The 15,736-nt window shown below is 34.3% G+C and overlaps 1 protein-coding gene across 1 annotated transcript; it reads left to right on the top strand.

Annotated features, from left to right (window-relative positions):
• The first annotated feature begins 3,469 nt into the window (after positions 1-3,469).
• Positions 3,470-11,476, top strand: LOC128554856 (uncharacterized). Its single transcript, XM_053536169.1, has 3 exons — positions 3,470-3,475; positions 3,856-3,991; positions 8,972-11,476. Exons 1-3 carry the CDS (start codon positions 3,470-3,472, stop codon positions 9,463-9,465), a joined length of 636 nt encoding a protein of 211 aa, XP_053392144.1. The 3' UTR covers positions 9,466-11,476.
• The last annotated feature ends 4,260 nt before the right edge of the window (positions 11,477-15,736 follow it).

Raw genomic sequence — 15,736 nt, 5'->3', positions numbered from 1 at the left:
AAATCGAAATAATAACAATATTTTTGCCTGATATACTTTTTTTTGGCTTTCTGAGGCTTAACTACCTTCCTTCGCTGATCATTGCTATCTAGTCTACAGATACACTAGTTACAGAATATGTCTCCGAATCGAAAATGAGTTCCTTCAATTCAATTCCAAAGCTAGTTTTCTTATTAACACTTTTCAAAGTTAATTAGTTGTGCAAATTTACATGCATTACTTATATTGACAAAAAACGTAGGAACAAAACGTGTTTAAAAATATACATTTATCACAAGACACATATGGTCAGTTTATAACGGCATAAAAAGACTTTGCAAATATAGGATCGGCATATGTTTTGAAACTAGTAAATGATATGTAATGGATACGTGCAGCAATGATTATTTTGTGCATTTGGAACATTCCTACATTGGCACATGCTTAGAGGCACAAAAGAAGTAAATGTACGTATAACATATGTACATGGCAGTAAAATATATTGATTAAAAAAAACAAGTTCAAGGCGATGACTCGTGTGCTCCTTAATGTGTTTTCGCCATTTGTGTTTACTATAATTTCATATCCATCTACCAGATTCTATTACACTAGAAGGCTAGTAGAAAACTAGTTTTCAGTACATAAGAGTGTGAAATAAAAGCAAATATAAGTTAAATACGTGAGAGAAGTTGAGACAGCCTGCTTGAAACAGTTCTAGATAAAATTGACAGTTTTTAATGCGTCAGACCAATATCGAAACCTGTAGCTTAAGGTATATTATTGTTTATATTTCTTTACATAACAAAAAGAAACATTGTTAAAGTCTTGTTTTGGAAAGATGCTATAAATGAAGCTATTCCTATTGTATCGTTAACGTTAACCATATAAAGATAAACAGTTTAACAGTATATGAACTGTTTACAGTACATGGACTGGCATCAAATTCCTTTGTACAGTTTTACGTCTCTTCTATTCTTGACCAAAAGGAAGCGTAGGGAGCTTTCACTGACTGTTTTCAAACTAAACTTAAAATTGATACATTGATTACCATCAAATTTATGAGTCTATTCATATCGAAGACCGGTGCGTCATTCTAATGACCGAATGCTCATTGCAAAATGTTTATTGTCAAAGATCGGCAGTATAATTGTTTACGTCAAATGGTTTGTGCTAGATGTTATTGCAATACGCAAAAAATAGATTCCATGTGAGAGCTAGATATATATCAGTAAATGAAAGCTTTATCAAGATTGACCATGTCATAACTTTTTTTATTTTAACTTTTGATTATACAATTAATATTTTTGGTCATACCTTTGCATCACTTGCTTCAAATTAGAAAAAAAACACACATACATTTATTAGTCAAAGAGATACTTGTATTAACTTGATAATCTTTGATAATTTGAAACAAAGCACTTGCCCCTCATTGATGTGGGTTCGAGCCTCACTCGGAGCGTTGAATTCTTCATGTGAGGAAGCCCTCCAGCTGGCTTACGGGAGGTCGGTGGTTCTACCCAGGTGCCCGCTAGTAATGAAATAATACACGGAAGGGCACCTGGGGTCTTCCTCCACCATTTAAGCAGGATAGTCGCCATGTGACCTATCATGTGTCGGTGCGACTTCCATGTTCACCGCCGTTTGAATACATCTGCGGATGTCTCTGAATTACTTTTTGTACTTTTAGCATGTGTAAATGTTGAGTTCTGCTCAACCCGGGGCTAGAGGGCGTGAACGGTAGCATGCATTTCCACTACCGTCCATGAACAGGCTCAATCAAACCGAGCCTGCAACAGTTTCGTTTTTGTTGTGTTGAGCGACCTGTGAAGTTTCCACTTTTCTCTATTTTAAATCCAACACAATTGAAACAAAGCATTTGGCATTAAAAGGAACGGAAACGTTGTTCTAACGTTAATTTCTTCAGCATGGATCTCTTTATCGTTTAAAGAAGAAAAAGAATTTTCAAAAATTGGACAAAAATGAGAAAATTATGAGCATTTAAATATTTGGTCAAATTGGCGGCCACTTTGTTTCCGTGGCAACATAAAAAAAATGATTTGTCTACTTTTTTCCAGCAATAGTGGAAGAAATTATTGTGTTTTACACCTTACACCCAGGAAACATATAGAAATAATCTTTTGAAATGTTATTTGCTAAATAAAGGATACAGCAGTGTGTAAATGATGGTATAGACACACTAAAATGGCTGCCTTAATTATCAGCCATTTTTTTTTTAAATTGCAAATTGAAATGTCTTTTTAATAGTGTTCTGACATAAAAAAAATTCAGCGTTATGAAAGGTAAGATTTGGTACTTATAATATAGTATATAGCACAAAAATTTGACATTTAGCATTATGCGTTTGGAAGTCTGTATTTTAAAGGTAAAAGGTGATTTTAATTTTAAATTGGTAAGGAAATAGAAATAAAAAAAGTAATGAAATACTTTATAATTTTAAAGGTAGGTAATAAAACAAACAAAATGCATGACTAATGCTATTACAAAAACTGGTTTTATATTATACCACAGAAAGTGTTAATTCTACTGTTGATACAATGCTGCACTACACATCAACCTAATGTGTTTCAACCATATTACTACTGCATTAACTTATATATATACCACTAACTTATAACTTGTGCCTGGGTTTGCATTCTACAATTCTTCAATTGTTAACAGCTTTTTATATCTGTTAATGGCAATCATTCTACTTAAAACGTAATTTCATTTTATAATAGTTGGAAAACTGATATTAAAACACATGTAGTGCATGTACTTTATCATAAAATAGGGAGGTCATTTCATGTATAAAAAAGTTAACTTGGGTAACGGTGACCTTGACCTTTGCACATGACACAATGACCTGTAATTTTGCATATTGATGCCAAGTTCTTTGAACATATACCTATGTACAGAAAAGATACAGACCAAACAAAAACGTTACGTTGACTTTACAACTAGTGGTCTACTCATCTACAGGGATAATTTGGGCCAAGTAATTTCAAAAAATCTCATGATAATTAGACCGGACAAGAAACAGAACATGTTAACCTTTAAAACTCCAGGCGTTATCTTGTTCTCAGAGCTAAGGGTCTAGGTCTTGCGCCTGACACGCCATCTCATTATGGGGAACATTTGTGCCAAGTAATTTCAAAATGATGAATGACAGAGTTATGGACACAAAACAGACCTTGTTAACATTTAACCCTCCAAGTTTGACCTTGACCTTGGAGATAGGGTCTAGTTCTTGCGCATGACACGTCATCTCATTATGCGGAACATTTGTAACAAGTAATTTAAATATCCCTAGATGAATGAGAAGGTTATGAACAGGAAACGCAACAGAACCTGTTAGCCTTCAATCTTAAAGTTGACTTTGAACTTGGAGATAGAGGACACGTTATCGCAATATTGGAAACATCTATGTCAAGTTATTTTATAATTCCTTAATAGGTGGCAGAGTTATGGACAGGATGGACGGGTGGATGGAATGACGGTAAGACGCAGCCTATTTCTATGTTTCTCTTTTCTTCTTAAAAGGGCGGGGGACAACTAGCATGGTACACTGGCTTTCCATACGTCTCTTACTTAAGGTGACAACTGACCTATTTTAAATCATTTGGTACTATGTATGTGTGCAGTATAAACATTATATTTCTTTACTGTTTGATGATTTATTAGAAATAACAAAATTAATTCATCTTTTCGTAAAACTATGTAAACACGTAGGCTGAGGAGGTAATAAGAAAGCCATCGATGTTGTTTAACCAATTAGCAGTTGGTACCATTTATACCATATAAAAGTAGTTGTTCTTGTTCTATCTGTAAACACATCTGAAAATATGTGTTAGTAATTTTGTGCCTATGTTTGAACAGAATGCTGCCGAAAAAGTGAATGCAATTAGTGAGACTGGTGGCTGGTGTCCGAAGGAAACAAATGTAACACAATTAAAAGACAGAAGGCACTGGATTGATAGGAAACTTATTGCTGCTTTGAGCATCTTTTTTAAAGGTATTTCTAATGTATTTCAGCACGTCTGATAAGCTTAAAGTAATAACATATTGTTATTTATCTTAATGACATAGAATCAAACCTCTACATGGTAAACAGAATAAAACTAGAGCTATCACTAAAGGTGATGAATGTACCCCCGCATGCACTGACACAGTACATTGCAATTTGACGCACACAAGATTGCATAATTATGTAGACTGTATGTATATAGGCTGTATGGTTACAGTATAGTAACAAAAAACAAAGTCCCATAACTATGCAGAATATTTATTTAAAAGAATGTAACATGCACCATGCACAACTATGGTTGGTACTGATCACTTGTGTGAAGTTTCATTAAATTGTGTGCAAGGGTTTGGTAGATTAGGCACGCACAAGATTGCCTATGCAGACTGTATGTACATAGTATGTTAACAAGAAACAAAGTGCCAAAACTCTGCAATGTTTGTCGCTGAAAGAACCTAACGTGCCCCATGCACAACTACTGTTGTTACTGATCACTTGTGTGAAGTTTCATTAAATTGTGCCAAGGGGATGAGGAGAGATGGTGCGCACAAGATTGTGTCTATGTATATAGTATAGTAACAAAAAAAACAAAGTCCCATAACTCTGCAAATTTTTTTTCTGAAAGAACCTAACATGCCCTATGCACAACTACTGTTGTTACTGATCACTTGTGTGAAGTTTCATTAAATTGTGTCAAGGGGATGAGGAGAGATGGTGCGCACAAGATTGTGTCTATGTATATAGTATAATAACAAAAAAACAAAGTGCCATAACTCTGCAAATTTTTTTTCTAAAAGAACCTAACATGCCCCATGCACAACTACTGTTGGTACTGATCACTTGTGTGAACTTTCATTAAATTGTGTCAAGGGGATGAGGAGAGATGGTGCGCACAAGATTGTGTCTATGTATATGGTATAGTAACAAAAAAAACAAAGTCCCATAACTCTGCAAATTTTTTTTCTAAAAGAACCTAACATGCTCCGTGCACAACTACTGTTGGTACTGATCACTTGTGTGAAGTTTCATTAAATTGTGTCAAGGGGATAAGGAGAGATGGTGCACACAAGATTGCGTCTACGGACAGACGGACAGACAGACAGACAGACAACCTGAAACCAGTATAGCCCCCCCCCCCTTACAACTTTGTTGTCGGGGGGTACAAAAATCTGCGAATTATTGGTATTTTGTGTGTATTTATTAATCGAGAAATGTTACTACATTTTATCTGTATAATTCTAAGATGAAATAAAAAAAATATATTGTTGACACATGAAACTATTCAAATAATTTCTACAAATTAGTTTTAATTTTATAATCTTTCGACATAGACAAACATCTAACGACAACAATTTGTGAAATTTACTATATGCTCGGATCAGTGTGTCCTGCTTCTTTAGCAGAGTGGTAGAGTGTACGTATTAAATTGCATTCGAACACAGACCGGGCCATACACTCACGGCACTGTATTCAATAATAAGCGACGTGTCGTGATCAGTAAAAGTATAATTTGTCTTAAAATAGAAATGAAATGAACTATTATAAACTGAATACCTCGCAAATACACAAACAAACATTTTACCTATAATGCATGACTAACATGCTTGCCTAGGGAGGTTTAGCACCTTAGTTTAATCCATGGATGATCCTATTGCCGTTTGTCCTTTGGCGAGGCATTTAATTGCGATTGTGTCAGTCGAATTAGCTGTCAAAGGGTTATATCATAGTGCTGGGCGAAAATTAGTTTAAACAATCATGACAAAGGATCGCTCAAAAATTCTGCAGAGCTTTCGTTCATTCTTTGAAAACGCGACTTTTAATAAAAGTAACTATTATCTTAATATTTTATTCATTTTAACTGACAAGATTACAGATGATATGATAATTTACAACTTACCAGAATACGTTATTTAATTTCTACATTGTTAAAAGAACTATTTGCAAAATTGCCATCATTTTCCGTTTTACTATGGATTCACATTGTTAAAACAAGAAAAAAAACTACCTAATGGGCAAAGCCACGTTCCAAAACCACAGCTTCCCAAAACTGCATCTCACAGCACGTGGTCAAAGCTAATATATAAAGATGAAACGGACAAATAGAAACAACGCGGCACCGTAAGTAATGGCCAGTGGCAAAAACTCCCTAGCGAGTTCAACCTGTTTATGGGCTGTTCTGCAAGCAATACTAGAGGTCAAATTATTGAAACCTTTATTGAAAGAAATTTTCACTGTTTACTGAATGATAAATCCAAAACATCTCTACATCCTGCTACAGGAAAATACTCTTCTCTTGATTTGTCAATTTGACAACAAAACCTTTTTCTTGACTTTGAATTGAGAGTGTTTGATGACTTATATGAGAGTGATCATTTCCCGATTATCTTATCAAGTATTGTTCAACAAACGTCAGATGATTCCTATTATTTTGAATTTAATAAAGCTGACTGGTAGCAGTATCAGTCTTTATGCATTGTCTTTGGAGACTTTCACCAACTTTATGATCCTATTGATCGGTTTTCTGTTATTTTATCAGATATTGCAGACAAGTCCATTTTGAAAATTCAAGAAATTGTACATCAAAAAATAAACCATGGTAAATACTATAATGATGACTGTAAGACCGCAATTCGAAAACGTAGAGCGGCCGTTAAAAAATCTAATATTCGAGCGACAAAAGACAATCAGTTAAGGTTCTCAGAGCAAAAGCTCGCAGAACTATAAAACAAGCAAAGAAAAGTTTCTGGCATTCATACGTTTCTAACCTTAATTCTAGGTCATCTGTTAAAAAAGTCTGGGAAATGATTCGTAAAATAAGTGGAAAAGAAAAAACTTCAACTGTTCGGTTTCTCATCTTAAACAACCAGACCAGTCTATTGCATCTACAAAAGAGGACATAGCTTATACTCTTGGTGAATCTTTTTAAAAAAAACTCTTCATCACATAATTATGACCAAAGATTCCAAAACATTAAATTAACTAAAGAAACCAAACCTCTGAATTTTGATTCAAATAATGAAGAAGATTATAATAAACCTTTTTAGATCACAGAGTTACTTGACTCTCCAGACAAATGTCATGATACTGCAGCTGGTCCAGACCAAATACATTATCAACTTTTAAAACACTTACCACAAGAATCATTAGACCGTCTCCCTGAAATCTACAATATTACATGGAAAACTGGTATTCTTCCAGACTCCTTGAGAGAAGCTATTGTTATTTCCATACAAAAACCCGGAAATAATAGCACGAATCCAAGTAATTATAGACCGATAGCCCTTACTAGCTTGTAAAATTCTAGAACGTATGATCAATTCTAGACTAGTTTAGTATCTCGAATCCCAATATAAACATTCAAAGCGGCTTTCGCAAACAACGCAGCACAGCTGATCATCTTGTTCGACTGGAAAATCTTATTCGTGATGCATTTATTAAAAAAGAGCTTCTAGTGTCTGTCTTTTTCGATTTAGAAAAAGCTTATGACAGTACATGGAAATATGGTATTATGAATGGTCTTAATGACAAAGGTCTATAAGGTTGTCTGCCAAGATTTATTTCACAATTTTTATCTGATCGAAGTTTTAAAGTACATGTTGGTGATACTCTTTCTGACTCCTTTGAGCAAGAACAAGTAGTTCCACAAGGTTCTATTTTATCTGTCACACTTTTTTTGCATCAAAATTAATAATATTGTGAAATGTTTGTTACCAGGGACAGACTGTTCATTATATGTTGACGATATTTTGGTAGGTTATCGTTTAGAAAATATGCGTACGATTACAACAATTACAATTACAACAGTGTTTGAATAAAGTTCAAACTTGGGCCATGGAAATTGGGTTTAAATTTTCTCAATCGAAAACTTAGTGTGTCCACTTTTGTCAATTACGGAAACATCATTGTGACCCTGAGCTTTTTCTAAATGTTACAAAATACCCGTTGTTGACGAAGCAAAATTTCTTGATGTTATCTTTGATAAAAAGCTTTCCTTTGTGCCGCATATAAAATACTTGAAAGCTAAATGTCTGAAGTCATTGAATCTTTTAAAGGTAATTTCAAATTCTGGTTGCGGAGCCGATCGCAAGGTTTTATTAAGACTTGATAGGGCTTTAATTAGATCTAAGCTAGATTACGGTTGTATTGTTTATGGTTCAGCAAGAAAATCTTATTTACAAATGTTAGATACCATCCATAATCAAGGTCTTCCTATTGCTCTTGGTGCATTAAAAACATTGCCAGTTGAAAGTTTATATGCTGAAGCAAACGAACCCTCTCTTTACACACGCCGATAAAAAACTTTCATTTTTTTTTTAAATACCTCACAACAATTGGTTTTTATACTGTCTCAAATAAAAGTAGCTTTCTCTAAAGCAGTCTTGCATACTGACATAAATGTTTCCAATGAACGTGTCCTTTCATCATGTATTACACTGTCTCCTCAATACGTATTGTATCTGACTGTGTCAGTGTGTTAATATATTAAGTCACTTGTAGGTCTATACATTTATACATTCCTCTTGTTCTAGGTAGAGTGTCTCGGAGATATATGACCTGTTTATGTCAATTCACCGCAAAACCAACTCACTCACCTAGGAAGAATGTTAGATGGGTAGGCGCGTTTTTAATATAAAATGTGAAAAATACGAAATGTCTACAAATTGAGCAATTTACTTCTGACATCAACATTTAAAGTGTTCGTAGACCTATCATAAAAGTGAGATTTAAAAAAGTATACGCTATAATTTAAACCGCCTAGTGGTAGAGGGTCCGCTTCGAGTGCGATCCCTGTCAGGGCATACTACAGACTTGAAAATTTGTAGTTATAGATTCGATGCTTGGCGCCCAGCATAAAGAGAATAGTACTAGGACTGGTCAGCCCGGCTGATACTTAAATGTAAAGTTAATTGTGTCATATCGTTAAAACGCTAATGATACAATCTGTTTGATGATGATTTGCTTTAATTATAGATAAATATGTTGGAAGCTTTGGTGACGGATCAGGACAATACAAACAGCTTCTACTTAATTATGATACACTGAAAGGTTATGACGCCTTCGACGGAGGCCCATTCTGTGAAACAACAACTAATGGATTTGTCAAATATTTAGATCTCACGATTCCGCAGTATGGATTACGTTTATATGATTGGATATTGTGCTTGGAAGTAGCAGAACATATACCGAGGAAGTTCGAAGGCGTATTCATCGACAATATTGTTCGTCATGCACATGAGGGTGTTGTTTTAAGTTGGGCGAAACTTGGACAGCACGGACAGGGACATGTCAATAACAGACCGTTTGAATATGTCAAGGATTTGATGAGAACATTTGGATTTGCACATAGTATCATGGAATCACAGCATCTGAAGAATGCAACAGAAATAGTCTGGTTAAATTGGAATGTTAACGTTTTCCGACGGCAAAAAATGATTTTGGCAGAAGACATGAAAATGTATACCTAGCAAAGGCAATTTCTCCTCTTAATAATCATTATACAAAATTTACAACCTAAATGATAACACCATCCTTTACATTTATCATATACAATTCTGTTTAAAGATATCATAAAATGCAAATAGATTATTGCTGATATCTCACATAGCCTCTTAAAAGATCTCGAAAAAGATCATTTGGAAGCAAAGAATTCAACCAAGTATAATAATAGAAGACTCGGTTTGATTGAGTGTGTTTATGAAAGGTAATGAAATGCAATGTGAAACAACTCTCGTGCCCCCTAGCAACAGCAAAGTGGAACTGTATTACACACATGTTGACTGGACTCCATGATCCCAAAGGACCAGAAAATATATCACCACTGAAACCAAGCACGGGGTTACTTTTTACAGCATACCTATATATGTTAAGACACAATTAGATTAAAGAAGGACTTCACAACAGATATCCATGTTTTTTCATACATGTGCACACTGTTATTATATTGTTTGGCCCTCAGGAATCTCTGTTTAATGTTGATGCACTATTTGATTCCGCTATTACAGGGTCTAGGCGACGAGAGGGATCTTTCACTATTTCTTATCTCTCAATAAAAGTCGCTTTTAAATCAACTCCGCTATTAATTGCTGTTTTATTATGTTCAAACACTCTAGATTTTTCCTCTTTCCCCGACACATAACAGTGTTTTAACCTGTCCGTCTACCATTTTGGTTGATCATCTGAATTAATGCTGCAGTAAGCTTTTAGCCACAATCTTGCATAGAATCTACTAAATGCTAAATCATGTCCCCATTAACGCTTTTTAACTAAATATGCAATATTATAGGTAATCATATTTTTGTAATAACGAGAAACAATATAAAAGCACGTTTAAAAACCCTTGAATGCATGTTTTTTCCCCTATCTTTTTGGCTCTCAGTTTATGAATTAAAACTGCACCAAAATCAGAGAGACATTACATATGAAAACATTTAGTCTTTATGTCATGTTTTATGCAAGAATAGCGGCAATATATGTTTGTTATGTGTATTGAATTCTGCAGAACCATTGGAATTGTTTGTCACCGAGACCCAATATAATTCCAATATAAACACTTTGTTATATGCACAAACTTTTTTTTCTCATCTTATTCTGAATAAATAAATTAATTTATATCATGGTGAAAACACGAGAGGGGATACAACGCCTGTAAAGATTTAAACCTCGACTATGACAGTTTAACGTTGAAGAAGAAGAATACGAAATTATAAAATGGTATTGCTAAACATCGTTGTTTCTAGATTTCTTCAGGTCATTGAAGGCGAAATGCAGCGCCATATAGCGGAGCGTCAAACATTATGCTTGACGACGTCACGTCTTTGCGTTCTAAATGTTGACGGTAAACAGCTTGTATGCTGAAGATTGTATTTCGCATCCAGCTTTTCGTCATATTTAAACAATTAAATATCCACCTTAATTTAATGCTAACTAATGAAATACTGTATTCAATCAGTATATTTTCACACTGTGAGAGATATAGCGGCCGATCTACTTGTACTTTGTGTATAAAATTTAAATTATATGCTTAAAACATGATAAAAAATTGTATTCGCACTTTGTTCTTTATAGTACATTTCTCGATTCAAACTATTTTACTTAATGAGAATTTCATAACGTTATGCAGCAAGAAAGAAATGAAACTTTATGTTATGTGCGTCTTTATAACGTCACAACACGTCTGACTTCATGTCTGTATACGCGCGTCTGTTTCCCGCGCTGAGATTACAATGTGTTACAAAATGCACATCTCAACGTAATTAAGCATAAAATAAAAAGAAAATTTGTTTGTTTTGAGTGAATATGAAATATATCTCACCTCGAAGTGAGAAAATTTTAATTTGGCTAAGTTTTTGTCAGCATTTGACCGGAGTCATATCTAACACTCAGATGAAAACTTCCACCGTTTAAATGAGTATGTGTATTGTTTTTCAAATATGAATAACGTGAGCATTATAGCTGTATATAGCTGCTTAATCGCTGTCATGTTCAACTTTAGCTTGAAACAAAACTGGGTGATATAAATGAACCGAAGTATAAAAAAGCAAATGCGATATTCCTGTTTTGGAAAAGCATTCAAGATACCTTACTTTTGTCTGGAAATATACATTGCAGATACTTTCAGCATATCTCTGTGCTCAAAATATGTCGTTAAGGTTAGAATATTTTGTACAATACAAGTTGTAACTATATGTCGTAATCTTTATGAATGTTGTTGAAGGATTTCGTATCACAGAGACCGGTGTGGTTAATATAACAATTTTATCGGTATGCTTACTCATTATGGGGTCAGGTTTACGGTCGCCTCCGTGGTCTTCTCCCTGAAGTTTAACAGATTCTGAGTTAATTTCTATAACTAGGAACTTTAAATATGATGAAAAAATTCAGCAAACAAATATTTGCTTCATGCAAAGGACAAAACAATATCATATGCCCTACTCCCACTGTAAAACATATTTTGAACGTTTGATCAGGCCACATGGTGCATGCAACAACATTTTTGTGTCCAACAATGTTGCATAATTTATACTTTTCTGTACCATATCATTGTAAGACCATCTTTAATATACATGTAGTGAAAAAAAAATAATCGAGGTTAAAATAGTTCCTAGGGACAGCCCGTTCTACAAAAACGTCACGTTGGTTGTCACTTTTAGTAGCTCTCTCCCGGAATTGTTTAAATTATAAAGTTTAATAAACAACATTGCCACGGGGTGTTTTTGCAACCTCCTTGTAAAGATGGTACGGTACCTACCTAAGAAAATCTAAGGCGAACAACTCTGAATTGACAAATAAACTGAAGCTAACTTACAATACTGCTTATAAATAAAAAAAAAATAGTTCCTTTTCTTATTAACTGAGCAGGCAGACAAAACATGACCTACATTTGTTTGACTTTCTTTTTATTCAATATACAAGATGCACACTTTTATCATGGCTTACACTGACAACAATCTTATAAGTTTTGCTAAGCCCATGCTAGAAAGTTTAGTAGTGCATCAAAATAAAATAAAATAGTGCATGAAATTCCTTTCACGAAATTTAACGACATTAAGAAATGTTATATCAGGTATTTAAGTTTTGATTTTTTAGCTAATGTTCTTTTATTTTGTTCTCAATGATGATTACTTGGTTTACACAAAAATTGATACACTGAAAAGTGAAATGTATATCCGACAATGAGAAAGGACATCGGACATTTTGCTAGGGATTTTGCCTAAAGTTCAATGCTATTTCTTGACTTCAATAGCTGATAGTGTTATATAATGGCTTCAAATACTGATAAATAAGTTATTTTCCTATCAAACTATCACAAAAAAATATTTCATATTCGTTTTCTTGAAATTCTAACAGTTTGTAACTAAGGGTCATATTTTTAAAAAAAAAAATAAAATGTGTAATTCTAGTTAAAATAAGCATTGACATTTAAGGTATGTCTACTATGAAATATTTGAACAGAATAAATAAACTTATACTATGCAGATTATACAGTTTAATTGACATTTCTAAAAATAAACGAAAAGGAAAAAATAAAAGTGGAACAAAACTTTTGGTCCCATAACTGTACTTTAGTTATTTCCACCCGAGTGCCCATGATAACTGATGCATTGATCATAGCTTATTATTTGTTTTCTATACATCTATTGCTATACTGTATTTACACATGTACAATACTGACCGGGCATTATGTGGACGATTATTATTGAACACATGCAGTGGTGTAGCTGGCCATACATTGGCGTAGTTGGCCTTTTTCAGTTGAAGCGGAGGGGTACAGGAGACTGTATATTCCACTGTGGGTTCAGGGGTGCCTTACTTTTAGCATTTTATATCAGTGGAACAGAACTTCACTAGCTAGTATCAACATTTATGTAGATATTCTTTGGGTGTCTGTGTTAGTTCTTTGAGGTCCTTACTAGTGTTTCGGTTGGCTTCGAAATAAGTTTTAGACGTGTGAGCGAATTGATGTTAATTCTGGGGGTGTCAGTGTTAGTTCTGGGCGAGTCAGTACTAGTTGTACGGGCGTCAGTGTTAGTTCTGGAAGCAACTGGGTCAGTTTAGGAGTTTGTGTCTGGTGTAGTTTGTTCGAGAACAGGATGCTGGATCGAATAAAAGCAAATGCTGTTCTTAAAATGCATTCTAGGTTCGCTTCAATTGTGTCCTACAAAAGGTAAAATGCACCAAAGTGGCACTATTCCCATAGAAGTTCGTATATATTTCTTTGTCATGTTTACGTTGAAGACACATATATGTAATATGTCTAAGCCACTTGCTTGGTTCTTGACTTACGACAGACGCAGTTGTCTCAATTCTGATGACACTCAATCGGCGGACTTAGACTGTCAAGAGGTAACAGATCTGATAAACTTATAAGGATCGGATCAGTCTGCTTTCTAGCTTGACTTTCTATGTCCGCTATTTATTTAGTTTAGTGTTTTCTATGCTTGCAATATTTACAAAAATGAATAAAGCTGTAGATATGTAAGGTTTAGGAAACACATGCAATAAGTGGCAAATAAATATTTAAAATTCATTTGCTGACAACCTGTACGTAGTTTTGTTTTTAATTTTAAACACTTTCCCCCCTGTGACCAAGTACCATTTTTGCAGCATATGTATATAATAAATATGTACAAAGGCATGAGAAATATTTTGTTGCGTCACTGGGGGGAAAGATGTTTAAAACGTAGAAATGATTTATGTTCATATTTTAATAGAAAAGAGAATGATAAATGTCTACAAAGTCTTCTTTTTAGTTCATAAACTTGTAAAATGAAGTCGCATTTACCAAGAAATGGTCTTCAACTATCGTTACTATGAAATTTCAGAAGTCTAGCCCTATGTCACTTTTTCCTTAATCGGATAGGCAATCTGAATAGGAAAATGTCCGAGGTCCTTACATAAAAGGTTTAGATTGGTACCACATACGTGTAACAACATAAGTAGAATGTTGTTATATTCCTCATTTCAATTATTCACTTTGAATGTGTTTTTTTTTCTTTCTTTTTACTTGTTGTATATTTAACTAATTTCGAAGCATATCTTTGTCTGTCCAGGAGTGCTTTGCTACAAAACGTGAAACACAAAAAAAACGGTCTTAAAATGTAATTACAACATTTTAAGGTAATTGATCGGTAATTACTTTCTACCATTTCAGTGTAATTATGTATAAAATATTGAGTAAGCTAATCGTCATGCTCTGGACGGAACAGTAGCTTCACACGATCATTGACTTTAGTAAAAATGAAAAATACTGAACAAAGCATATGGAGAACTTGTAATTTGACGATTTGTTGTCACAGGTCCTCGTTAAACAAACTATAAAGTATTTTATTTATTGTTGAAACAGGGTAAGTGGGTAACTCCAGATATTCAAACTAATTTACAATTACACTGTTTGCATAATTAAAAAAAAATCTGGGGCCTCTCATTACAATTATATCAGTAATTATCACCTGAATTGAGTACATTCATGAGTGGAAAATACTGATGCTAAGATGTTGTAGGGTTTGTTGTGCCCCACATGAGTGGTGGGGGCATATATATTTGGTCTTTTCCGTGCGCCCGTCCGTCCGTCCGAAGTTTGTGACACGCCTAGCTCAAAAAGTGTTTGATTTAAATTGATGAAACATTGTAATAGTCTTTATAATGATATGAACTTGCGAAACTCGTATTTTTAGTCTGGCTCCACCCCCTATTTCCACAGTTATGGCTTCTGAAATAGAGAAAAAATGCACATTATCATCTTGTGACACGTCTTGCCCATAAAGTGTTTGATATAGATTCATGCAACCTTGCATGAGTCTTAATCATTATACGAACTTGTGTACCTCTTATTGTTCGCCTGGCTATGCTCCCCCCCCCCCCGATTTCCAGAGTTATGGCCCCTGAAAAGGTAAAAAAGCACATTTTTTCACATTGTGACGTGCTTAACTCAGAAAGTATTAAATATATATTGATTAAACCTTGCATGAGTCTTTATTATGATATGAACTTGAGCACTACCTTTTTGTCTGCCTCCGCCCCCTATTTTCAGAGTTATGGCCCCTGATATAGTAAAAAATGCTTATTTTCACCATGTGACGCACCTAGTTCTAAAAGTATATGAAAATTTGTCTTTATCATAATATAACCTTGCACACCTCTTATTTTTGGCTAGCTCCAACCCCTATAAATTATGGCCCCTGAAATATAAAAAAATGCACATTTTCACCTTATTATGTGCCTTACTCAGAAAGTGTT

The sequence above is a fragment of the Mercenaria mercenaria genome, unplaced genomic scaffold (assembly GCF_021730395.1).
Source record: "Mercenaria mercenaria strain notata unplaced genomic scaffold, MADL_Memer_1 contig_806, whole genome shotgun sequence".
Lineage (NCBI taxonomy): Eukaryota > Metazoa > Mollusca > Bivalvia > Venerida > Veneridae > Mercenaria > Mercenaria mercenaria.
This window is presented reverse-complemented; position numbering and strand designations above follow the sequence as displayed.